The sequence below is a fragment of the Liolophura sinensis genome, chromosome 12 (genome assembly GCF_032854445.1).
Source record: "Liolophura sinensis isolate JHLJ2023 chromosome 12, CUHK_Ljap_v2, whole genome shotgun sequence".
NCBI lineage: Eukaryota > Metazoa > Mollusca > Polyplacophora > Chitonida > Chitonidae > Liolophura > Liolophura sinensis.
The window spans coordinates 14,446,104-14,473,875 of record NC_088306.1 but is presented as its reverse complement, the minus strand read 5'-3'; the positions used below and the strand labels follow the sequence as shown (position 1 = coordinate 14,473,875).

The window sequence follows — 27,772 nt, the reverse complement described above, 5'->3', positions numbered from 1 at the left end:
GGTCCTTCATTGCTGAAGTTCACAACTTTAATCTTCCATAGGCTACTGCTTGGACTATTATACGGGAAATACCTTCGATGTTAGAGCGCAAGAGCAAACGTGACGTCACCGTGATGTCGATAATGGATACGCGCTGAAGCTGTGAGAAGACGAACTTTTACATCGGTTGAAAAAATCTGAAAAAATATTAAATGGCGGTTTAAGGTAATTTGAATGGTAGTCTTTCAGTGGGCATAAACATTAGTCAGGTGCTGTCTTTCACTTTAAAGGGCGCTAAAATGTCAACACCGTTCATGAGTGGTCATGAGGCGTTGATGTTGTTCGGAAAGGGTGTTAGTCTGGATTATAGGTCAAAAAGTTAAGTGGATATGCCAACTGATTATACCCGACACTGCATGATAAACGTGCTGTGTGCTTAGACAAGTCCGACATACATGTATATGACACGTATATTAAGTTTTTATAAAAATTTTATGTAATTAATTTCTTGTTTTTAACGCCGTCTTCCGTATTCTCTTGAATGATGGCGGACAGTCTTATGGGTGAAGAAAATGGAGTTACTGACGAACTTGCCCACGCCTGACGTACAGATATAAACACAATATTGGTGGTATGTTAATAAAAAAAGAATCAAATAAATAAATCTCACAAGCTCCTGGAATACAGTATTAGGGAAAATTACCCTGCACTTCCCAGTTTGTTATCAAACAACCGGTGTGTGTTAGACGATCATTTAACTCAGTCCAGTCACAATGTGGGCTCAACCTTTAAACCAACTTTTTCTTACGCCCAGGCATGTTCATACCATTGCATTTCATAGACAAAAATAATTGTAAAAATGTCATGAGTTTAAAGTCTGGATAAACTCCAGTGTTGATTAACGATAAATTATGCAATTAGCATTCACCACAATTAACTTTTTAAAGATGCTGGTTAAATTCATGCTCCTGAGGCAAATTATTGACGTCAAACTCCCACTGCGTATTAGTTTTTAGGAGCGTGACCCCGGATTTTTATAGAAGGAGCTGAAAAGATGGGGGATTTCCCACAGCGCATGCCTTCTAACAGGATGCATTATATAGGTTAATTATCCCCTCACCTATTTGTAACAATAATTTCTTACTGACTTGTTTAAAATATATCAGTCTTTTCTGTTTTACATAGATCTGAAAAATTTCCCCAGGATTACTACCAGTTATCCCCCATTCCCTTGGAGGTTACCATGGTGATTAAATGATATATGTACTTCCATTTGCAATAGTTTAAACAATGCACAAGGAGATTATGCTAGGAGGTTATTCTCAACTTTAGATACGTATCTGTGATACGTATACGTACGCGTACACTTATCACCACAATATGATTCAAACGGACACGCACATGTATAAAAAGCAATTATTTTATTAATGTATGTTAATTACTTATATGGGCAACGACAAAGGCGCCATTTGAGACAAGGCTAAAATTACTACCGTTATTTTGACAGTTACCGTTACTGTAGTACGAAACCGACGTTGCATCAATTATGGTTCGATCATTTTTTTTGTTTGTTTTTTGATTGGTGTTTTACGCCGTACTTTAGATTATTTCACTTATACGACGGCGGCCAGCATTATGGTGGGTGGAAACCGGGCAGCGCCTGGGGGAAACCCACGGCCATCCGCAGGTTGCTGACAAACCTTCCCACGTACAGCCGGATGGTTCGATAATGTTATACAAACTAACAACAATGTTGAACAATCGTCCTATATGTAGCACAAAAGAATGAACGAAGGGTTTTCTACACTCGCCTTTTGATGATAATTTATTAAAAAAAAATCAGCGTTACGTGCAGTAGTTAAGTTTTTAATTTGAAGATGGAGGATGAGACGCCAGCAGACAAAAACTGCTTTCACAACTATTTTATTTATTGTTTTAGAATTTTTTTTCTGGGCTATAAAATTATTTAAAATAACACAAAATGTGGTGTCCCTTTCGGACGTCACGTCACTTTCTTCATAATAATTTCATTTATTTGTATAAAGAAAATATTAAAAATAAATTCACAAATTTTGTTTTTTATGAAATCATATCTACTGAACTCGCTTAGGATTATTCATATACATTTAAATGGACTTTAAGCGCTCAAAAAATGTGAAAATCCTTTGGGTTAAACGATTTCGAAAACTGAGCGAAAAAATTATTTCTTCTTTCGCCATTTTTGTTTTAGAAAAAATGTACAATATTCACTTCTGAACATAGTTGTCTATTGCCTTTCATCTGAAGCAAGAACATAATATTTTTAACTTTAGGTAAACAGTGCATAGTAAATCCAGTCAACTTTGCATAACAGATTTTATTCACGTATGTTAGACATTGCCGAGGAAGTGGTAAACTCGGAAAGGATTCATTGATTTCATTTGATAGGTGTTTAACTCCAGGCATTTGTCATTTCTATGGTGTGGTTCAGTTTTATGGGCGTAGTAAGTGCCGCTGGAAAACAAGCGGGCTTCAACGAATGTTTGGGTTGAGACCTTAAAAGAGGAAGTTGTAAATATCTCGCTTGGCGCTCAGCATGACGGGGATAGTGCAACGACCGGTTGACCCGTATCAGTATAATGGCTCGGGCAGGGCGGCCTACTTGCCTTAGGGAAGGTGTCTCAGTGAAGCAGCACTAGATAAAAGGGTGGTGGAAATCCGTCCTGCAGCAAGGTTACATGCACTCTAAGGATTCTCTCATCGCCATATGACTGAAAAATTGTTAAGTACGACGTTAAGCCCCAAGCACTCACTCACTCACTCACTCAACGAATGTTAGGCTATGGGAAAAGCTACTCTAGTGTCGTAGAGAGAATCGATATGCCCTGATCCGTTCAGAAGGACCGGTCAATTCGGAAATAATAGGCTTCCGTCCTTATGTACGTACATGTACATCTGTCTGTCTGTCCGTTTGTCTGCCAGGCCGTGTATATACTGTGTGTATATTTTGTGCAATCAACTCCTGCTACACTAAACACGGGAAGCTTGTGGAACTTTTGTAGTACACACTTTCAGGATGTGCACTGTATCTTCAATGGGTTGATCCACCACATCCAATGTCCCACCACCCAGTCACGTGACAACCTTACTTTTCATTCCATTCCAGGAGAAAGCCATTGCGACGCCATGTTGTCACAGAACAACTGAACATTTGTAACCAATGTGGGGGACATCCGATTGACCTACATGCGACAATATTGATTATGATTGGTCAAATGTGTTTTCTTGATTGACGGTTCGGAAAGGTCTATTTGTATTCCAAGTGATTTCGTTGTATCTTTACAGATTCTCAAAGTTTCAGGAACTCATGTCGGTTTTATAGTAGACATTTTCAAGATGTGTACAATATTGTTTACTTGTACCTCTTATCATTATTTGATGATGTCATGACGTTTTAATGGAAAGGCCTTTTGAGTTGATGCCCTATGTTATAAATGAAAAACCTTTACAGAAAAACAGTATGTGTCAGTCACATATCTATGTTTGCATGATAACGGACAATCTCTAACCTAGGCCGTGCTATCGCCTCACTGCCATAGATAAAACCTGCCTAAAGAAAAGTGTAGCTTGTGTTTATCTCGAGGATACGTAGATATGCGGGAGCGACTTGAACTCGTTTTAGGGACGAGAACATTGAATATGTATTATGAGAGCTTAGTGGGGAACCTTCTGTGGTAACATTAAATAGGTGTGAATAGGTGGTTTCCGATCTGGCGCTTACAGGATGCATGTAACTTCACGTGATTTTTCTAGCCGTCCAGAAAAAAGCCAAACTGGAGGTGTTCTCATTGTTAAAACACTCAGTCGTTATACCATATTGTTTTTCTAAGTGCAAAAGATATGCGAACGCTCATTCTGAAGTCTGATACTGTAAGCTTGTACTGTGGATAGACCGAACAGGCATATTGATACAGCTGCGGACGCCATACACGAAGGTCTACAGACGGATTTAGCCTATCTAAAATCTTGATTGGGAATTTCAAAAGTGAAATATCTACGGTAGGAATGTTACCTTCGTTGAAACGTGGAGTTCTCGTTTGGACGTGAGTCTCGAGGTAACGAGACCAGAGAAAATTGGTGGCTAGCTCTTTTGTCAGGCTGTACGCCGTAAGTGTGTTTGCCGATGGCTTGTGCCCGGTGTCGAAAGGACGATGGATGTATGAACAAATGCATTATTGTGGCCCTGGTGGTGATATGTCTGGGGGTAGCGGCCGTGGGGTGGGTCCTACACTTCATCCTGTCCCCCGGGGACTCCGCCTCTGTCCGGGACACGGCCGTGGTGGATTGCTTACCGAGGGGAAACGCTAGTAAAGAAGCGTGTACCACAAGAGGGTAAGCAGGCTAATGTGCATGGGCGGAAATCCGCTGAATCAAGGATTTCCAATTGGTTGTCTGTTTTAAATTTCTGAAAAAGTTGACACTAATATATAACACGTACGTTTCGAGATACGACGTTATGACAAAAGAGTGACGTCCCTTTGAGAGGTGACGTCGTCGTTCTAGATTACAGTATTAGATCAATCTTCTAGTTTTAGGTTTAGGTTGTATAGAAAAACAGAAAAATAATTACACAGGATTAGACTAATCTTTTGATTTATGTTCTTTCGGTGGATTTTGGAGTTAAATGTTGCAAAAATAATGATATGCTACCGTTAGTTTTATTTAAACCTACTGTAAATACTGCAATGTTGGCAGACTGGGGCCTCTTGCACAAAGCTATTGTAGGGTATGTTGACCGTAACTACCAAGGCAGTCTATGTTTTTAACATGTGTCACCATGAAAGTTACAACCAACTTAGTCTACTATCGTTTTGTGCAAGAGGCCTCTCATCAACAACTTTTGAGACCTGGAACGGAGACAGCTGTCTTAATGACATGACTGGAAACGCGTATTGCAGGCTGTACGGTCATAGTGCTGAACATTTTAAAAACCATCCGTTGTATTAAAAAGGATACATAAATCCGCATAGTAAGGCAACTAGGGGTTGTACAAACATTGCGCAATTTTAAATCACCATTTAATCCATGTAAAGAGTAGAAATGAAAGCGCGACTAAGATACTTCAAAATGTCTTTATCGATTTACAGCAAGGAACAATGAACACTGAATATGAAGTTTGCGATTATTGCATGAGAATGTTCTTTTTATGCACGTAATGTAGTACTAGTATATTACATATTTATCGAAAACTTCTTCCATATAGCAAATTTTCATTTGTATCAATCGATCATGTTGATATAAGGATTTAATGATGCCAATCTTATAAATGATTAAACTAATCTTGGTGAATTTAATTTCAGGTTATATCTTGCTAATTGGCAGTCAGTAGAAGTGAATGAAAACTACTACTGACGTTATCACTTCCGCCATGAGGTTCTCGAGGTCACAATGTGATGTACTCGAAAAATTAATCTGTTAATTTTAACAGAAAATCTAGAATGTCTTATGTTACTATTATAAATATACTACTACTATTATAATTAATTTAATTACTATTAATAGTATCCGGTTAATCTGATAGAATCTATATGGTGAATTAATAGAATATGTGTGGTATATTGAACACAACAATTTGTTACAATAGCAGAATATGTTACCGCATCACTCAAACATCAGACTTTGTGTTAAACTGGACAGATAAATGTTTTGAATGTGTTTAATTTAAATTAATTTAAACCGCAAAACATGGCCTCTTCAACAACGGAACAACACTGATACAGAATGGGATCTGAATCAGGATTTCGTTCACAAATAAAGATATCCCAGGAATATCAACCGGTCTTTAGTGCAAATTGATAACGATTCTTCTTGTGAGGGTCTATTTAGCAGTGAAATGTTTGTGTCGTTTAGATCAGAAGAATTTATCCAGCTCCTGTGTTTTTGTATCGTTTTGTGCGATCAGTGTGCATAAAAAGTGAAAAATTTCATTCGAGTTAAACATACATGTACCCTCTTCTTTTGTTGGCCTCGCTAGCGATTAATCCCCGACGAGAGATTTATGCAGTTTAGAAAGATGTTTTAGGTGTGTGCACGGTCCCCAATATATGAGAGGGGTAAGTTTTTGGCCTGGGATTTGAAATTAGATATCAACTGTGCTACACGGAAATCTCTACTGGCGACTGCTCGCACATCGGGGCTCTCTGTGCCGCGCTTGGTATACATATACTTATTTGGGAATGTGATGACAACACAGCATTTGGAGTAAGTTTAGACCAGTGACATCTAATAAATTGCAGTTGATATCAATGCATGTTTTTATCCAGTAATGGTGCTAGGGGGCGTCTAATTTGCTACTAACCATTCATACGAACATTTACAGTAGAATCCTAACTCGAACAAATTGACAAGAAGCCGTATTTCACCGATTAATTGTGACTGATTATCACCCTGTCGTCGCACCTCTGTTTTACTCTCTATGCTGTAAGTCTTTTATTGTATAGAATAGATCATCGCCCGGTAATATTAGCACTACGGTGTGTACTGAAAGGGAATTTATGTTCTGCAAATCGGGTTATTATGATAAGCATTGTGCTTTTGAACCAAGTGGTTCCACGCCGTCAGTCAGTCAGTCGTTGATTCAGTCTGGAAGCTGGACATTTATCCATACTCAGTCAATCACTCCATCGCATTGTCTGTCTTTTAACAAGGCATTCATTTGTCGTTCTGTCAGTATGCCTCACATCTCGGCATGTGAGTTAGTCTGTCAGTGACACAGTAATTGAATGGCCCTGTTGGTAAGTTCTTTTGTCAGTTCCCGTCTCCTTCCCTGTCTGTCCGTTAGTCTGTCAACCACACGAAATATTGAATGACCCATGCAGTCGGTCCCTTCTTCATTCTGTCAGTCTTTCCCCGTCTCCTCTGTCTGTAAGTTAATAGGTCAACAACACAGCCACTGAATGACTTCGTCGGTCATTCATTCATTTCGTCAATCGGTACCTGTCTCTTAACTGTCTGTAATGCACTAAGCCATTGACTGGCCCAAATTGCCACTCGTTAAGTTAGTCTGTTTGACCCACTTCTCTGTTTGTTCACGAGCATGTCAATAACACACTGTCATTGACTGACCCGGTTAGTTACGCATTCATTCTTCCAGTCTCCCATCCCGTCTCTCTCTGCGTGTTAGTCTGTGTACAACATATAACAAGCATTTAGTGAAATAGTATTTATTTATTTGATTAGTATTTTACACCGTACTCAATAAACTTATTTAACAAAAGCAGCCAGTATTATGATCGGAGAAAACCGGGTCAGAGTATAATTAAAGACGTACGGCATTATAGAGTGAAACCAGAACAACGACGACAATGTGATAACTGGCGAGTGGTCACACGTAACTGGTGAAATAACTTCTTGACAATTTACCTCAGTCAGGGTTTTATTCTGTTCATGTAAATGTATAAGAGGCCAGGGGCACCCACGACAATCCGTAGGTTGCTGCAGGCCTTCCATCATTAGCTGCACTTAGACTCATACCGACCGTATTTGTGAGAGGCTTCTGCATCATTGTGCTGCACTAGCACGCCAACCACTGGGCTACGGAGGTCTCCGAGTAAGCTAGTAGCGGCCCCCAGGTGAACTTTTAGTCGGTCCCACTCTCTTTTAGTCGGTCCCTAATTAACGCACATAATCATTGACTGGCCGAGTCGGTCACTTACTCATTCCATCTGTATGTACATGTAAATCTGTCACTTGCATTCTCAGTCACTGACTGACCGAGTCGGTCACTTTTTCAATCTGTCTGTATGTACATGTAAGTCTGTCAGTTGCACTTTCAGTCACTGCCTGACCGAGTCGGTCACTTATTCATTCCGTCTGTAGGTACATGTAAGTTTGTCAGTTGCACCCTCAGTCACTAACAGACGAAGTTACACATTAAGTCAGACTGTATCTCTCCGTATCAAGTCTTTGTTTAGGAAATTGGGACTGCATTTATTAACCAAAAACGGCCATTATAATTTACGATATCTACTTCCACGCCTACACTCACTCAAACAGTAAGTCAACCACTCAGTTATCATTCGTCAACCAGTCTATCTTTACACTTTCAGATGTGTCTGGCGGAATATGGACGAGAAGGGGGCTCCGAAGTGTCAATTCCCGGCGGGTTATGGCTACAAGCTGGTGGGTGACCCCATAGAGACAGACCTGGGGGTAGACTACGTCCTCTCCCGAACAGACTCGAAGCCATTATACGAGAATGTTATTCAGACGGTTTTACTTCAGGTTGAGTTCCTCAGCGAAAGCATCCTCAGACTGAAGGTACGTTGTGGCGGATATTTAATTAAGTGAAGACTGTAATTATTAATTACATCTACGAAGGAAGTTATGTCTTTGTCGGCGTGCACATGTTTGTCTCTCAGCAAGTTTGGATGAAAATGTGTGCACATGTCGGCCTCGGACTAATTACCATTCCAATATATCACCAGGAGTTTTTAAAAACGATTCTTTATGACTGACATACAGGACAGAAATGTGAGTACTGACTGACCGTCCGTGATGAATACATGCTGAGATAAATTGACACCAGCTCGATTTCACTTAAAACGTCACCATTTGCCAACTATCACTTATCATAACGTCACTATTTGCCAACTATCACTTACAACGTCACCATTTGCCAACTATCACTTAATATAACGTCATCATTTGCCAACTATCACTTAATATAACGTCACCATTTGCCAACTATCAAACTGTCTTCCACGCTCTAGTTTTACACTGTAGTCTGTGGTCTTTTATAATCAGCAGATGAGAGTTTGAGGTTCGTGCTGTCGGAGTGCCGCTTAATTTATTTGTTTGGTCTGTATTTAACGTTATCCTCAAAATGTTTCTCCTATGCAACGAAGCTATGTTGGAGGTAACCGGACAGAGCCCAGAGAGCCTATGAAAATCTATATTTGTAAAGTGTACGTACAATCGTTCATTAGAAGCCGCAAATTCACGATATCCAATTAAACTTTATTTACATCATGCCGAAAAATTGTCCACCTGCATTAAAATATTGACTGTGTACGTAATTAAGTCAGAAATTAACTTGCATCGGGTGACACGCTTAAATTACTCTCAGGTAATCGACTACAAATTTCTCCGGCCGTACGTGGGAAGGTTTTCCAGCAACCTGCGGATGGCCGTGGGTTTCTCTCGGGCGCTGCCCGGTTTCCACCCACCATAATGCTGACTACCGTCGCATAGGTGAAATATTCTTGAGTACGGCGTAAAACATCAATCAAATAATAATTTAATAAATAAACTACAAATTTTACATTATATGTAAGTTCTTAATATATAAAACTTTATTTCCCAAGTATTAAATGCTAAACTCAGGAGTCACTTACCATCTACAGGCGTACACTACCAATGAGGAGCGATTTCTCTCGTAAATCAACAGGAATAAACTGGGTTGAGAGGGGAGGGGATAAATCGTAGGCCATTTCCAGTTCACCTTTGGTCTGACTTATCCTATGCATATTGACACAGGATTAAATTTACGTGAGGACAGATATCAAAAACGGCAATATGAGCAATTGAGAAGTTAGTGAAGGCTTCAAATAATAATAATAATAATAATAATAATAATAATAATAATAATAATAATAATTAAAAACTCCATGTAATTTCTCTACGTGACGTTATCTTATCTTACTAATTTTCTTTAACCTTCAACAGTTCAAGGATAACAACACGGAGAGATTTGAGATTCCAGAAACGGCTCTACCCATCGACCAGCCAGATGCCGCCGTCCCGGATGCTGACCGAAAGTACAACATCTCAATCACAATGGAGCCTCAGTTTGGGGTTGTCATTATCCGTAGAGATACAGGTGTTGTTGTGTAAGTACATGGCTTGGCTTCCCGAAATGTGCACTGCCCAACGTTAATATGCTCACTTTAGTACTTTCCCCACAGCTGCAGCTAACTCAATGACAACACTGATACGATTTGAAAAAAATTAAAGAACAAACACTGCGTGCAACGATTTTGTACATCACATCAGTAATAAAAAGTAATAATTGGCAGACGGTACCCCAAGACCGGTGAAATACGCCTCAGGCCGAACTTAGGTAGGTCAAAAATGTTAAATATGGTATTTAACTATTAACCATCATATAAATAAATAAATAAATAAATAAATATTCCACCTCTAGACAATGGAACACGTTTCTTTATCCACAGTACATTCCTCCACCTTTGTTTTACATGTACAAAAGTTGTTCATTATATATATACATTGTTATGACCCAAACTGTCTGTATTATAAAGAGATGGCTTGTTCGAAATACACGACAGTTTAGGCGCACAAAAAAGTAACCAAAACCAGGAGATTTTATTTTACAACAATTTCTTAGCTTTAACAAGAGCAGATAAGACTTATACAAATACTAAAGTGCTTCAGTTTAACAAGAAAGGATAGCAGTATCTATACAAATACTAAAGTACTTACGGTGTCAAGTCCCAACGGACGCATATATTCCACAATATATACCACACAGGCATAAATACTCAGAGGCAAATTCACAAGAGGGAAAATCCACAGTATAACTGAGTGTATGACAAAATATACACAAAATTCCACAGACAGGGTCCGTGTACTAATAAGCACTGTGTACACAAGAGCATGAATCCAATATACAAGCTCGGACTGAACAAGTGCTTGGTGGAGATATAACAAAGCCAGATAAAGGCTATAAAGACACCAAAGTTCAGCACAAAAGGCCTACTAAAGTAATACACAGCAAAAGCATCCAAAACTCTCAATAATTCTCCGTTCTCCTTTTTTGACCTGCTTTCATAGGTCTTATATAGCCTGGTGGAATTGTCTAAAATAAGAAAATTCCTGAACACTTGATGTAAACAAACAGGCACCGAACTGAGCGCATTCTGGAATATTCTAAGGTAGAGGCAGACAGCAGGCGCTGAACTCAGCGTATGTAAACAGTGGCAAGCTAAATTTAGAAACTGACGGCAGTCGTGCACATAACAACATAATTAACATATATTTATTATTAATAATTAAACTCTGTATGAGAACACTTCGCATAGGTCTTAGAAAGAAAAATAACATCTAATGTCAATGGGCACGTAACAAAACTACATACCTTTTTATTCCAAATGTTCCGATTACTGACCACGCTTTCATTTCAGTACTCATTAAAGTATATCTGAGCATACATGGATACACTTTACAATATTTACATCGTTAATTGCAGGCAAATCTTTTGAACGGGTTTATATTTCATTGTAGTGGTGTGGGAAATTTTGTGTTTTTCTGGTCTTCAAGTATTTTGGTGTGTATAGGGTGATAGCCGAAGTTCGTTCACAAGATTGTTTATTACATGTGATGACAACACAGCACTGTAACAACGCAATTGGTAGTAAAACGCAATCTGTGATGATTATTACAAAAAACACTTTGGGAGTTGCAATTTGTATAATATACTGTATATTTGTAACATAGTTTTACTTAAGCTATGGGGCCGTTTAAGGTACTACTATAGAGGCATTGTACTCTGGTTATACTCTCTATGCTGTATATTTTTTACAATGAATAATTGTTTCCCTGCGAACAGTTTCAACACCAGTCTTCCTGGAATGGTAATGGCCGACCAGTTTCTCCAGATGACTACACGGCTGCCCACGGAGTACGTATACGGCTTCGGAGAGCATAACCACAGGAGGTTACTTCACGATATGAACTGGAAGACCTGGAGTATCTTCACGCGAGATGTGGCTCCAGTGGTAGGTTTCTCAGATACTACGGTGCTCAACTTTGCAAAGGATTTATGCAGCTAGAACTAAATTTAGACTAATTTCATCTGCAACAGACTATATAATTATAAGACAATACGTATTGGTACTGGTAGGTTAATTAATTAACCATATGTAATATATCTGCTGTAAACACTTGAATCCTGGAAAGGTTGCGTGATTTTAATTGTATTCACCTAAGATAAGTTACCAATACACTATGTAATGGCAGTGCTAAAACACCCGATGCATCAACTATGGGGACGATGGACGCTCCAGCAAGTATTTTAGCATCACGGGTATGACATGAAACCAGGTGTTTGTGTCATTTAAGGTAGGACGTTTTGTTTCTCACTCAAATATGGAGTGGGAAGTGCTGGTGTTATCAGCTTTACCTGTCATCCGTCATAAATGCGGACAACACATGTTGTTGCTGCGTCTTTGCTGTCCATCATTTAAGGAAACCACTAGATTGAGTGAGTGAGTGAGTGAGTGAGTGCTTGGGTTATAACGCCGTGCTTAACAATTTTTTAGTCATATGACGACGAAGGAATCCAATAGAGTGGGTGTAATGTGCCTCCTTGTTGCAGGACGGGTTTCCACTGTTCTTTTATCTAGTGCTGGTTCACTGAGACGACTTACTGAAAGCAAGTAAGTCGCTCCACCCGAGCCATTATACTGATACCGGTCAACCAGTCGTTGCACTATCCCCTTCATGCTGAACGCAAACCCATGAAGTTACTTAGGTCTTAGGTGTGACCCGACCTAGGATTGACCTTCGATCTAACGCTCTACCAACTGTGCTGTCGGGGTCGGTTGAAATGACTAGATACAGTATCTATAAACATTCACCTATAGTCTCCAATACAATTTGTATATATGAGGTTTGTTTTCTCTGTTTCGGGTTTCCATATAGGTCACATCCAAGTGTGAAATATTTAGAACAACATTAAACCTCAAACAAATGGATAAATATATATTAATAGTCGATCAATCCATTTTCTTTTCAGGATGCCTGGAATTTATATGGAGCCCAGCCGTTTTACATGAACCTAGAAAAGGACGGCAAAGCCAGTGGGGTGTTTCTGAGGAATAGCAATGCGATGGGTAAGCTTGTGTTATTTACCTCTCGCTCCCCGTACAGCAAAGACCTCTTTTCGTCGCCAAAATGAACCTTCTGCCAAGTGAAGTCCTTGACTGTTCCATTAAGCAAGAACAAATAAATTGCAAATCTTAGCTACAGATAATGTGCAAATTCCTGTGCAATTCATGTCCGTCAGTGTTGTAAAATCCTTCAAAAAAAATCCCTGGTCCGGGTCACCACCAAAATTGTATGGCCTAAAATGGAATAACATGTAGTTTTATCCAAATCTTTGCATGTCTGTTTCGTAAAATTGCTGACAGACAATCATTCAGAAATATCCCTGGGTCAGGACAAAAATTTTCTGTCTGTTAAGTAGCCTACTGATTCTGTTTCCCTTCAGACTTGCTTCTCCAGCCAGAGCCCCATCCCGCGATCACCTACAGGGTTATCGGAGGAGTTCTCGATTTCTTTGTCTTCTTAGGCGATTCTCCAGAAAACGTGGTGCAGCTTTACACACATGTAAGTGACAGACACTTTTAGTGTATTGCCTTGTAGGTTTGCGCTGCATGTGGTGGCCAAGAAGTTAGGACGTCTGCCCCGTGAGCGGCCAATCCAGGTTTAATCCTGAATCGCGTCGTACTAATAAGAATTTACAAGTGCTAACTTTGGTTCTTTCTCGATAATGTATAGTGGATGTGCAATTTCGGGGTTGCCATTGTGTCAGTAAAATGTGACAATGGGAGTTCTATAATTCTCTTGTAAGTAAATGTGGTCAGAGCGTTCAAAATCTCTCGCTCTGCTTAGTTTATGATTGCGTCTAATTCCGCTTTATTAGGGGGCTAGGGGCGGTATATTCATCGTGTTGAATTAGCTCGCCATGTTGGATATATTGACAGTTGTAATAAAAGCGCAACTGGGATACAATTCTGGATTATCGACAACTTCTATACTTGCATGGTGCAATATTTGTATACTGATTTCATTCATTCGCCTCTAACATTCCTTGTGTATTTCAACGACATTGAAAACTGTTGAATGCTTCTCTCTGCACGATTCCGTCTTATTTGCGTACTTTATATACATTCTTAGTTTTTTGGTGGTTTGTCTGCTTTGACGCTTAGATTGTGGACCATGAAAGGACGTTCCACATTAATGATCACAAGGCTCGTTTCCAAGACAACCTGTAACATCAGTTTCCAAAGAAACATGCAAAAAATGATATGTAGTGCATGCAGTTGGAAACGTGTAAGACAGAAACAGTCATGAGATTTCAATGATGGATCCATTGTCAAACAGTGAATATTCAAGCCATATCATACAACATAAATTTCAAACTCGTACTAACTGGATAACGCTTCAAGATGTTTTTCTCAAAGTATTATTCGTAGAATGTGTAGGGAAAAGTTCCTGCTCGTATCTTTTCAGACAGTTGGTCGGCCACTCATGCCTCCATATTGGTCCCTGGGGTTCCAGCTGAGCCGATGGCATTATGGAAACTTGTCGGTCGTTAAGGAAGTTGTGGACAGGAACAGAAAAGCAGGAATTCCTCAGGTAAGTTAGCATAAAGCCTGAAGGTTTCGTTAGTTGTTACAGGGGAAGGTGATTCACACTGATGGATCGTTATGGTCGTCTCCTGGTGGGTAGCAGTAGGGGCTTTACATAGTATCGTCACCAAGTCTTATGTCAGCAAAGTCAGTTCGTTTTAATTCGCTCCAACCAGATAGTTTGGTATGATATATTTATTATGTGTCTCTGAAGATGAATGAGGACCAAAAATACATTGAATACTTGTTAGTAAAATAAAAGTTAGAAAGGAAAAATTGCTTCAGGATAATAATTGAAAATCATGTGTAAGCATTCTTTCGTTTCTGAAGAGAGTCAAATGCATTTTAATTTTCTGATTCTGTAGTTGACTTTTTAAAACCTGTAGGTGATGATTAGGTACCCAGCTTTTATTGACGGAATAGCTACTATAACTCACCAGTAAAAGATCAGCTGAGTTATTAAAAATTTCACCTGTAAGTGAATATAAAGAAAAATTGATGTAATGAAAGGAAGGCGATTTAACACCAGAGTATCTTACCACTGGCAGCATTGTCTATAAAATCCACAACATGCATTCGGAGGCATTTTTCTACTTTCTAGAAAAAAAACATGAATATCAGTACTGTTGCAGTTTTCTATAGTCTGTATGACGATACTTACCACAGTTGTAATCAGCTATGTAACACCATAGCCGTAAACATCATAGACTTGGATGCTGGTTGTTCGTAAGCGCAAAGTACTTATTTTCAAGAGCCAAAGAATCTGGGGACATATGAATAAATGGTGTAACTTGTCGAGTCAGTGATGGTTGTACGTTGTAGCGAGTTTTTTACTTGACTTCTTGAAAATTGAGATGTCACGAATTGCTCCTTAAGTGAGCACTGAATCTGTCACAATGCAGAGGCGATCAGATCAACAAATGGAACATGGATTCTTTTCATAATGTTTAAATATGTTCTTTAATCCTTGTTTTCAGGACGTTCAGTTCGGAGACATTGATTACATGTTTAAGAAGATTGATTTCACTGTGGATAAAGATACCTATGCTGATCTCCCAGAGTTTGTTGACGACCTCCATAGCATGGGACAGAAGTATATCGTTATTTTGGTCAGTATAGACACCATAATCTGATTAGGCGAGGTTTTTTTTTATCATATTGATGTGAACAAACGTGTTAGCAAATTGTCAACTTAACTGTATAAACGATAGTTTTTCTTTTTAGAAACAGTGAGCCTTAAAGGATACAAACAGAGGGAAAACCAATCTGACCAACGTGTTAAGGACCATATAACAGTGCGGAATAATTAACACATATAATGAAAATTCAAATCGATAAATTACTAAACAATTTAAGAAATAAATTGATATATGGAGTCAAATAGCCTACTAGGAAACGAATCCACCAATCTAGTAATCTTTCAACCAATTAATGAACTTGTTACAGGACCACGCTCTTGGAGCCAATGAGACGATCCTTATGGAAGCTAAGAACAACAGTCCCGGCTTCGATGCCTACCAGGACGGATTGAATAAGGGTATATATGTGAAGCATTGGAATAACTCCAATCCCATATACGCTGAGGTAGGCTCCTTCTTTATTTATGTTTGTTGTCAAGAGTATACTTGTGATAATTCTATTTCAAGACGAAGTACATGTATACTTGCACTGGCTCGCCGACATCTAACGCTGCCTAAACATAAGTTTTTGAACAAGAGATCCCATCTCTTTGGTATGAGCACACAAGATCATTTTTGATGGGAAATATTGTTGTCATGTTTGCAATCTGGTCTATAATTTGATATATTTTGGTTTGCGTTAATTGAAAACAAAACCAGATTAAATCAGAAACATGGAGACCAAGCAATCATACAGTTCTCCAATCACCATACTCAATCGATCAAGTACAACCAGTCCGGGTACCAGTTAATGGAAAATTCCACCAACCAATCACGTCTCCTTACAGGTGTGGCCGGGCTTGTCGGTGTATCCAGACTTCACGAACGACGCCTCTCAGGGTTGGTGGTCCAAATGGTGTGGATTTCTGTACGAGAACGAGAGCATAGCATACGATGGACTGTGGATTGTAAGCATTGCGCATAAAAAAATTTGGAAAGAATTAATTTTTTTTTATCACTTAGTGTTACCAATCAAGTTACGTTTTCTGTCTTCCTCTTTTGTTATCTACGGATTGGCGTGCATGCTTAGAAAAAATGCGCACGGGATCTAGATTAAGTTATGCGCGCGACATGACAAAGATCTCGTTTTCTATTGGTCAATTATCTCGTGGGCGCGATTAATTAAAAAAAACATAGTCGACACTTTGAAAGTTGTGTGTGTGTTTTTTTCTATGATGTAAACATTTGTTTCTAACCATGTCACTTTTACGACTCGGATAGTTATCATCTTGAAGCTGAATATTTTTTGCAGAATTCCCGTTAGGTTTGTAGTCTTTATTGCACTGTTGTGTCAGATTACTATGTTATCTCTTTTGTGCATCGTTCAGTTATCACCTTCAAGGTTAATAATATTTTATGTTCCGCTTATCTTCTTAATTGTATATAGTAAAGTTTTTTGTGCATTGTCGTTTTGTACACTTCAGTTTGGGTTGTGTTTTGTTCATTGCAATATAATCTCTAAGTTAAACTATCATTTATGCATTTGTCTAAATGTCATTGTCAAATTGAATAGTCTTTTTTTGATGCAAAAAAATCATCATATTCGTCGTTTGAACCTTACTCTAACTGTGTTGACATCTCAAGCTAAATTTTTGTTCACGTTACTGTGAACATCATCTTTAAAATAGTTTTTCTTGCACAACACTGGGCATGATATCACATCGGTGTTTCTGTATAGCGATATAAAAGACGGCTAAACACCAGATCAACGACGACGCGATAATAGTTGGCAAATGGTTACATGTAACCGGTCAAAATAGCTTCTTGTCAATTTACAGGATTTAGGGTTTTATTTTATATGTTCCATATAAATACTTAAATAGTAGCAACTTAGACGCCTCTTAGCACTTTGGTTTAAGCAGAATTAATTTAAAAAATACTGTTATATTTTGTCACTGGTGTAGACTTATTCAAAAAGTGTTGTCATCATACTTACCCAGAATGCCAATAGTAACTGATACCGGCCGTTTGGATCACGACGCGATCTTAGACTTAAGTCTAAACACTACTTTAAAATTGTTATTTCTGATGTGTCAAGGCCAGAATATTGCAGTAAAATCTGGGTCAGTCATTGTACAACAAATTTCATCTAAAATAACGGAAATGAACATACTACTTTTAATGATTGAAATTTTGACTGAAGTTTAAGATCGCTTCGTGATTCCGGGACCACGACATACTTCTAAAACGCGAGTTTTATCAAAGCCCTCGTTCTACACATAAGTATTATAGTTCATTATACAGCAGTATGTTCCATCATTATACAGCGCTATGTTCCATCATTATACAGCATTATGTTCCATCATCATACAGCACTATGTTCCATCATTATACAAACCTATGTTCCATCATTATACAACACTATGTTCCATCATTATACAACGCTATGTTCCATCATTATACAGCGCTATGTTCCATCATTATAGAGTACTATGTTCCATCATTATACAGCCATTTTTCCATCATTATACAACACTATGTTCTATCATTATCCATTGATGTTTATTCCAGGACATGAATGAACCGTCTAGTTTTGTACCGGGATCTATAGACGGTTGTAGAGAGAACAAATGGAACTATCCACCTTATGTTCCAAGTAAGTGTGATGATAAATCCTTAAGGGCGTATGAATCGCTCCACTGTTAGTGGCAGTATAAATTTGTTATTAGTTTTATTTATTTTAATTGATTGTTGTTTAATTTTGTACTTAAGAATGGCGATTGCGTCATGTATGTAGATGATTGAAACTACTGTGTCCTGAATGAGCCATCAACCATGGGGAAGTTACTAACGAACATCCTCACTCAGGACGCACACAGATGTGCAGGCCATATCGCTGGAAGACAAATTATCGTCAACGAGCCGGCTTGTGTATCAGTGATTCTGTGTACTCGCAGCAAACGATAGCATCGTGCCCAATAGGTGTATATTGTTTTCAGCCTAAGGCCAGGTGAGCCAAGGCCGCTTTCTGAATCTAATACGATGAATGTTTTCCTCACGTCACAGAGGTTTTGGGGGCGCAGGAAGACGGGAAGCTGTTCGACAAGACGATTTGCATGGACTCGATACAGGCAATAGGAAAGCATTATGACGCCCACAGTCTGTATGGCCACTACATGGCCATGCGCACGTACAGGTAACGCATACCTATCATAATGTTAAAGGTGGAGAAAACATAAATATTACATGAAGCTCAGATGAAACATTTTGAAAAGTTAGTTATCGACTTTATCTTTAACATTTTTTTCGGTATTTCTTTAATGAGAAAAAAATCTGAAAATAATTTTTGTTTGTGGGTATTTGGGACCACCTTCTGGTATCGTCGTTGAATAATAATGTTATAATGAGGACGTAACGAATGTTCAATAAAAATTGTGCTAGAATTTGTTTTTTTATGTTATAAATGTGTTCAATCTGAATCTTAATATTTTCATAAATAATATAACCCCTATAAATTAAAATTGTGAATATTTTCATAAATAAATTAAGACTAAATGCATTTCTTTGAATATAAACAAGAAATTTACATGGAAATAAATTTAGTCATGCATCACATCCTTATTTAGGGCATTATAGTGCAAAGACCATATATACCATGTTGTGGCCCCAAATACCCACCATACAAAAATATTGCTGACCTTCGTGTTAATGTATCCCAGAATTTCTGTCCTGATGTTGAGTCTTGTAATGCGGTCTCCCAAACGTCTTACGTGAGGGGGGCCTCCGTGGCAGAGGTGGTTAGGTGGTCTGACCAATGCGGTCGCTGTGAATTCGTCCACCTCATGCTGACTTTCTCTCCGGTCGTGCGTGCAAAGGTCTGTCAGCCACCGGCGGATGATAGTGGGTTTCCCCCGTACTCTGCCCGGTTTCCTTCGACCATAAAGCTGGTCGACGTCGTACAAGTGAAATATATTTGAGTACGGCGTAAAACATCAATCAAATAAATATGTAAATAAATCTCACGTTGTCAAATCTCAGTTTTATAACATAATATAGGAATATCGCATTCAGGTTTAATGAGGCTTAACTTAATTATCTGACCATAATCCGCTCACTGTACCCATTTCAAATCACCATAGTGTCACATATACAAAAACATGGACATAAATAACAGTAACAGGCTCATTTGATGGGAAAGAAAGTGTTATTGGAAAATAAAACCTTTTTCTCAGTATGGATTCCATTTGACACAATGTATACAAAAATGAATGCAATAGATCCTTCAGTGCAGATTCTTGTAAGTTTTAGGGACCCCTATACCTATCAGCCACGAGACAATCAAAGCCAAGCGTGTCGCAATGGCTCGAAAAATAGAAAATGTTTTGCGATTGTGAGCGGAACAAGGACTGTGAGGAGAACGTGCATTCCGTTTTGATTCCTGATAAATCTGTGCTTTGTGTTTAACTGTTTCTCTTTAAGGACACTAGAGGAGAGGTTCCCGGACAAACGTCCCTTTGCGATGACGCGGTCGAACTTTGCTGGGACTCAGAAATACGCCATTCATTGGTTAGGAGATAATCAGAGCCGCTGGGAACAAATCCCATGGTCAATCATAGGTAATTCTGTCCATTGATTTTCCTCAAATAAATCGAAACCATGTTCAATTTTTACAGGAAGCCATCCGAAAACAGGATTTATTGGAAGAGGTGAACTTTCATTTCTCAATGAAATAAGCGATGAGTTTAACAAGAAAATGATATAAAGTAACAACCACAGCAAAATTTGACAACATTTTTTGAAGTGTGCACTATGATCTTGCTTGTATTTGTGTTAATTGTTAAAGAGTACGCTTTATCTTTCTTCCAATGGAGAATTTAATTTATACTTTCTCTTCTTGCAGCAATGTTGGAATACAGCATCTTCGGGTTCTCTATGGTATGTGGCTCGCGTGAAGTTTAGTAATTATACCATTTTGATTTGGTTTAAAATATTTTCCCTCATGGCGGATCTAATGCATGGGACACAAAGTGATGTCATTATTCCATCAATCCAACCATTCAACCGAATGACCTCATGATATTGTACATATCAAAGCTTTCATGGTTTCACTGGCCTAACAGTATTAAGTTTCATTAGTTGTTCTGCCAATAATGGATTTAGTCCACCCATTCCAATCCATTCTCGATGTTTTGCATGTTTCCAGACTGGCGCTGACGTCTGTGGATTCTGGTACGCCACGGATGAGGAGATGTGCACGAGATGGTCTCAGCTCGGAGCCTTCTACCCTTACAGCAGGAACCACAATGCCAAGGGCTTCCCGGTAATATCTCACTTCAAAACCAACTTTACATATATACTTAGTCCTTGGGGCAAGGTCCAAAATTTCACATATGGATACCCCCAAGCGCGGCCAAATATTCTTGCTATTTTTGACTTGGTATATGTTTTTACTTTTGATATGATAGCCCATGCAGATGGGGAGCTGTGTATGGGTTATGCGCGCTTTATTGAATGTACTTATTGTTCAATACACTAATTCCAACATGGCCAACAGTCATACAATAACAGCGCTATTTTAACCCCCAGTCAACCCAGGAAAAGAGGTGTTACCTTTAGGAACATTTCCTGAATTAATTCAAGCTATTCTTATCAAATATAATGGCAGATTTGTTGATGCAAGATTGCATTTTAGCCCTCTCTGGGTTGGGAGAGGGACAAGCTACAGGGGCGAGAAGGATTGCATCAGTAATTTTCTTTGCAGTCAGAAAACGACAGAAGACAAAGAGTTTATGTTTTGTAACATTTTAGTGCATTCTGTCGTGGTCGTCTTAACAAGTCTAACACTTCAAGTCTAAATATTAAAATGGTAAATTCTAAGTAGCACACAGTAGGGGCTCTCCAAAATCGCAAACACCAAAGGAAACTGCAAGGCTTTTGATTCTTTCGGAAGGATTTTCACACTCTCATTTATCTGTCAGCGGATGCCATGGATGTTTACCTAACACCTTGCTCCTTAATTTGATGTCTTAATTGCATGGTGGCTTCAATTTCGGAGCCCTGGGTGTTGGTAATCATCGGTTTGTTGTCACGCTAAGCTGTCTTTATAGAGGAGATTTCTCTTCTCATCCGAAAAATAAAGTTATGTGATTCATCTCACTCTGAAATATGATGGTTTTGTGAACGTTTTTACCTTGATGTTAAATCTGTCAAGAGCAACACTTTTTGATTTAGAAGGCGAACATTTCTTATAAGTAGGGCACTTCATTGACTGTTTCCATTACCGCTAACTCCTATACAGTATGTTTCTGTTCCTCCTCTGCACTACTTCTGGAGGAATGAATTAATAAATATGGCTAAACGCCGCTATTTCTGGAGGAAGACTCCTCTCTATGTACAACTGAAAAGTTTATAATGCACGACTGCACCCTCGGTCTTGTGTGAGGCAAAATTCTTTGGCCAAGTTTTTGGATCGCTGTTCCAAAGTATGCTGCCACCTGCACCAAACTGAGCTAACTGGATTGGAGGCTCGTTACTTTGTGTCCATTAGAGAATAAAAGCATCAGCATGACAATCCTTGAGACATCTTTGTCTGCTTTACTGCTGGGATAGTGTGCGTGCACAAATTCATCTCTAAAGAGCGAATATGTTGAGATCTATCAAAAAACTTCTTGCGTGGATCGCTCTGAAAGTGGTTGTTGTATCCCCAGAAAATCTTCTACAAGAGATAGTTACAGGTTAACCACAGGCACCAATTAAATGCCATGGTGAGAATGCCACTGAACTAGCCGTCATATTATATTTCTGAAATTTGTTCATGGTTAACCACTGTTGCCTGATGCCTACCGCTCGTCGCAGAATGTTCCACGAAACTAATCTTCTCGCGATGTCAAGGATTCAGTCATCATCAAAACAATGAATGATCCCTAGCTGCTTCATTTGCATAGTAATGCCTCCAGAAACGAATGATACATCCATTCAGAAATAATCTGTTTTAGGGACCATGAATTGCATTAAATGCATTATGCATTATGGCTGTATATAACAATGTCTGTACATTTTAATGTAGTAGTTTAGCAGTCTGAATTTAACGAGTGGCAAAAAACCTTATGTGACGTAACTTTTCACAATATGGTCAGAAAAGACCACTTGAACATCCAGTGTTTTAAACGCAGTTTACTAAGTTGTAAACATTTGAAAAAAGTATATTGTGTGACATACACTTCACAATAGCATTGTTTTCTTATTTTTTTGTCCTTAACTTCAAAGTAGACATTTACACTGTACAAAGAGAAATACGGTACAATTTAGTTCTTAATCTTAGTGTTTGGCGGAACGTTCATTTACCAGTATTCTTGCTGGAAAGTCAAAAAATCTTACATTGTAGTTTTTAGACATGTAGATCACTGGTAAGGAAAGGACCCGAACTTTTACTTACCTGAGCTAATCTACCTTAACTCACCGCAAGGATGGGCGTAAAAAAGAAGTACACAGCTGGGCATACAAGCGGTTGATAAACTGTTATGAATCCAGCTGAAAGCCTTGCAAATCGTACACGTAAATGTACAGGTCAATTGAATATTCAGCTAAATAACGTACATGAAATATAGACAAATGTGGACTGCTAAATTTTCTTTGCTTCATAAACAATCCAACCACTTTTTTAAAAATGGTTATATTATAAACTAAGAGTCCGCGATATATTGGCGTTCTCTGTTCTCTTTCGTTTTTTTTTTTTGTAATTTGCGCAACACCTTATTAAGTGATTTTTCTTTTTATCTAAATTTGTGATAAAACTACCATTGCATTGAGGCTATCATGTCTTAATTTACTTCTGCTGGCCCTATGTACATGTAAGTACCGATTAGATTTGGCCACCTCAGGTGTTACCAATATCATGTCTGGCCCGTGGATTTAATTGATTGAAAGCTTTATTTTCATACCCACTGTGATTTATCTGAATTTCACAATTCACACAACTTGTACTCAACAATGAAACTTTTAGCTTCTTGTAATATATCCCTTGTTTCTCTTTTGTTGTCTTTGTTTTGACATTCAAGTCTGGACATGTACATGGTCATATCGATTCTGGAACACGTAACTGAAGTACAACAAGCGCCTCACTCATGCTTATTAAGACCACAAAGTGGGCACCTGTCGTTTAAATAAAGAAAACACAAAAATGACTAAATAATGGAAGCGTTAGTGTAAAAAAAACCCATTGAAAAACAGATGAGAAACTGTGTTAACTTTTTTGATTGATATTTTTTGATTGCAAGACGGGAAACTGACTTATACTTGAATACTTATCTTTTTATACAATGTCTATTTATGTATATAAATGAGCTATTACAGCAATAAATTTGACGTACTGAGTAAAATAATGACTGTGACGTCATTCAGCATACAGCAAACTTCAGTAAGTGAAGGTAACTTCACGAATAATTTTCAGTGGTCTTTCAAATGACAGTAACCGTTTTCGGATTCTTTTATGGAGTATAGTTGGGGCGTGATGGTTCATCCCTGACAATTACCAGTCACTGCATACATCTTTCTTACAATCTGTGAACTCTAACCTCTGTTTTAGGACCAGGATCCGGCTGCATTCAGTGACGTCATGGTCAGCTCCACGCGCAGCATCTTGATGACGCGCTACAAGTTCCTCCCCTTCCTCTACACACTGATGCATCACGCTCACGTCAAAGGGTCCACTGTAGCCAGACCTCTCTTCTTTGAGTAAGTAATATTGAATGACCGACATATTGATTATTTGATGGAATTATCCAGTGAACTATTGATAAATTTGCTATTAGATCAATGGAATAAATGGTTGAAGAAACTTATTATTTTATTATTGACAAGTATAAGTTTATTCATTTTGTTATAAACTTATTTCTCATATTGTTATAACACCCGAGTTTAGCATATGAAAGATTTAAACCCCAAAGATAAAAATATTGTTATTCATTTTTTGGTCTGTTATGTAGGTTCCCGACGGACATGACTACGTACGCAGTGGACAGACAATTCATGTGGGGATCCGCACTCATGATCTCGCCCGCCATGAACAGAGTACGCGTCATTCTCTGCTCTATAAAGCAATTCTGCTGAAACGGAAGTGACAAATGTCATATTTTTGACAAAAAACTAAAAAATTGTTGTCTCTTTGGTAAAAAGTCTGTAAATCGATAGTCGGAGCGTTTGGGAAAACATGGTTGTCAAGTTAATACAACATGTAAATCGATATTCATGGTTTTTGTGAAAAATACCTGTCGCTTTTGTAATACTGTAAATGTATATTCACTGGTCTAGGAAATGGGCGATAATCACGATATCTCTCATTATTTAAATTTAAAGCTCATTGACATATGTTTCCTAGTGTTAAGCCCGAGGAGGGTTAGCACGCCAGCGCAGCACAATGACCCAGGAGCCTTTCACCAATGTGGTCGCTGTGAGTTCGTCCAGCTCATGCTGGCTTCCTCTCCAGCCGTGCGTGGAAAGGTTTCTCAACAGCCTGCGGATGGTCGTGGGTTCCCCCGGGGTCTGCACGGTTTCCTGCAACCATAAAGCTGGCCGCCTTCGTATAAGTGAAATAATAATAAACCCCAATCAAATAAATAAATAAATCCTATCGCATTTTCAGCATTTAAAGATTTTCAAAAAATTAATAGACTTTCACAGATTTTACTAACGCATCTGTAATATGGGAAACCACATATCTGCGTTTCATGAAAATCTTTCACTCTGATATTAACAGTGATCAATAACATGGAGTGTTCGAATACACCTTAGGATGGTGTCAGTTGCCATCTGATTGCTAAAAAGAATTCAAAATGGACAAAGGGTGCTGCTCTTATATGTTTACAGGGACAAACAAAAGTGGATGCGTATTTTCCAAAGGCCAGGTGGTATAACTATTTCACCGTAAGTATATTTTAGTAAGATCAAAATATGAAAACGAAACATTGAACAGGATTTATGCATGAACACAGTATGACTAGACAGATAATGTTGTGAAAAGAAAGATTGGGCTACAAAAATAAATACCCTTTAGAAATTTGTGAACTTTGTGAAGATTGTCTGTGTTTGAGCTAACTGTGGAAAGTCAGAAACACTGTACACCAAATGGAAAATACGTTAGATTGAAAGATGGGTTGTACAGTTAAGTATTATTTTGTCTACAAATTTTGCTTTAATCCTACAAACAACAGTAATGGCAATTCATACCACCATTCTGTAATCACTGACTAAAGTCGTATCAAGCTATAATCATCAATTTGTAATCAATAAGTTCAGTCTCTTTTCCTCATCTGTCTTACCCAAGGGCGAGGAAGTGCAGGGCACGGGCAAGCACCACATTCTAGACACCCCATTGGACAAAATTAACGTACATATGAAAGGTGGAACTATCATTCCCTGGCAGGAGCCTGAGAACACAACCGTCTACAGGTATATAACGAGCACTCTGACTGGTCAAAATTCTCTCTGCCTCCATTCTAGTTCTTTGGCCTAAAGCCGATGACGTCTTTTATCATCGACTCTGATGGTGAAGTTGTTCTCTAAACGCGTGTAAGACAGTTGTTAGCTGAACGTGCTTGAAAAAGTCGTTGGGTAAATATGTCTGAGGCAGTTGTTAGATAAACGCGACCAAGCCAGTTGTCAACGTGTGCGAACAAGTTGGGACATTTTTGTGGAAATCAAGGAATCCGTGGCTGTAAACCATTTAAAAGGATATCTTCATGAGAAAATGCGGAGGGGTGGCGGCGATTGCATTGTCAGAAATTCATTGCTTCAGACGGCTTCAAGAAACGACTCATAGAGCACGGAGACACATAACCTCTCCACGAACAACCCGACTAGAGCTATTAATGAGATTATTGTATTGGAATTGGGATACGAGATAAATCTTTTTTTTAATCATCAGATATACAAGGCAAACCGTTCTCTGTCATCAGTTACATGTACACACGTTCAGCTGTACAAGGCAAATCTTTGTCTTTTATGAGCCATACACGCCAAACCTATTTCGATTATAATGTAAAAAACTTACGTTGTTCCATGCAAGAATGCCACATTTGCATTGTTTTAATGTTAATGTATATTAAATGTGATGACATAACAGCATTTTGAGTAATTCTAGATCAGTGAGGTCTAATATATTGCAATTAACATCACTGCATTTTGTTTACCCAATTCTACTTAAGCCACTAAGTACTAGGGGGCGTTTAATTTGTTAATGTTAAAACATTTAAATGAACAGTTAGAATAAACCCTAACTATGGTATATTGATAAGAGGTTGTATTTCGCCGGTCACAGGTTTTCTCTCCATGTTGTTCGTATTAATTATACTCTTAGTTATACCGGATACGCCTTCTAAGGTTGTACTTTGTGGCAATTGAGGAATGTACACGGTAAAAGCAGAACAGCGACGACAGAGTGATACTTGGCAAAAGTTCACACGTAAGCGGTAGAATGCGGCATCTTGTCAATTTACCCCTGTGAGTTAAATTATACATCTCTAACGTAAGGCGCTAAACCTCAATTGATCAACCACGGCGTAAAACACCAATCAAATAAATAAATAAATAAATAAATAAATCAATTGATCAACCATAAGAAATCTACGAATACAAAAACGATATTGGGTCAAGAGTGGCATTACACTAAGCAATCGTTCCACATATTTTCGCTCTTGTTTAATTGAGTTCTTTACTCTCTTCGCCCAAACAGACATGTTTTTTTCATGTTATGAACTTGTCCTTTCAGCCGAGAACGGCCTATGGGACTTCTGGTGGCACTCGACGAGTCCCAGAAAGCATCTGGGGATCTCTTTTGGGACGATGGAGAATCAAAGGGTAAGCTAAAAGTTGTTTTATTCATAAATTTTCTGCAAACGCAAAAAGGCAATATGACAGCATTAACGACAGCTGTAGTAAAAGATTACAAAGTTTAACATGGCCATAATGTTATTTTTATGAATAAATTACAAATTGAGTTGTAAACATTACGCAAAATTGGTCAGAATTTAAGGGGCTTTTGTGGCCGAGCAGTTAGCGGCGTAATGGTTTATGGTTTGGTTTATGGTTTATTAATATTCAGAGCCAACAGGCCGGGAGCCCACTTACAGGTCTGATAACAGGGATACATACAGAGTAACAGAAGCGTATAATACTCATATGTAGAGCTAGGTAAATGTAAAATACAATTTTTTATACAAAGATAGTGTAAACGCAGGTAAACATATGATGTAATTCTTGGTACAGAAA

The 27,772-nt window shown here is 38.5% G+C and overlaps 1 protein-coding gene across 3 annotated transcripts in view; it reads left to right on the top strand.

Annotated features, from left to right (window-relative positions):
• The window catches only part of LOC135479549 (sucrase-isomaltase, intestinal-like), a 41,443-nt gene that overhangs the window by 9,040 nt on the left and 4,631 nt on the right, over positions 1-27,772 (top strand). For 2 of the 3 annotated variants that reach the window (XM_064759429.1, XM_064759430.1), the window contains exons 2-20: positions 8,067-8,277; positions 9,685-9,848; positions 11,585-11,753; positions 12,773-12,869; positions 13,247-13,365; positions 14,272-14,397; positions 15,368-15,499; positions 15,837-15,974; positions 16,357-16,476; positions 18,080-18,164; positions 18,575-18,704; positions 19,988-20,124; positions 20,409-20,443; positions 20,712-20,828; positions 24,093-24,241; positions 24,493-24,577; positions 25,373-25,429; positions 25,830-25,954; positions 27,273-27,361. In XM_064759429.1, the coding sequence (XP_064615499.1) occupies positions 8,067-8,277; positions 9,685-9,848; positions 11,585-11,753; positions 12,773-12,869; positions 13,247-13,365; positions 14,272-14,397; positions 15,368-15,499; positions 15,837-15,974; positions 16,357-16,476; positions 18,080-18,164; positions 18,575-18,704; positions 19,988-20,124; positions 20,409-20,443; positions 20,712-20,828; positions 24,093-24,241; positions 24,493-24,577; positions 25,373-25,429; positions 25,830-25,954; positions 27,273-27,361 (2,285 nt within the window). Of the gene's footprint in view, positions 1-3,685; positions 4,351-8,066; positions 8,278-9,684; positions 9,849-11,584; positions 11,754-12,772; positions 12,870-13,246; positions 13,366-14,271; positions 14,398-15,367; positions 15,500-15,836; positions 15,975-16,356; positions 16,477-18,079; positions 18,165-18,574; positions 18,705-19,987; positions 20,125-20,408; positions 20,444-20,711; positions 20,829-24,092; positions 24,242-24,492; positions 24,578-25,372; positions 25,430-25,829; positions 25,955-27,272; positions 27,362-27,772 lie in introns of those variants that run through there. The other variant, XM_064759431.1, reaches the window with a different exon arrangement.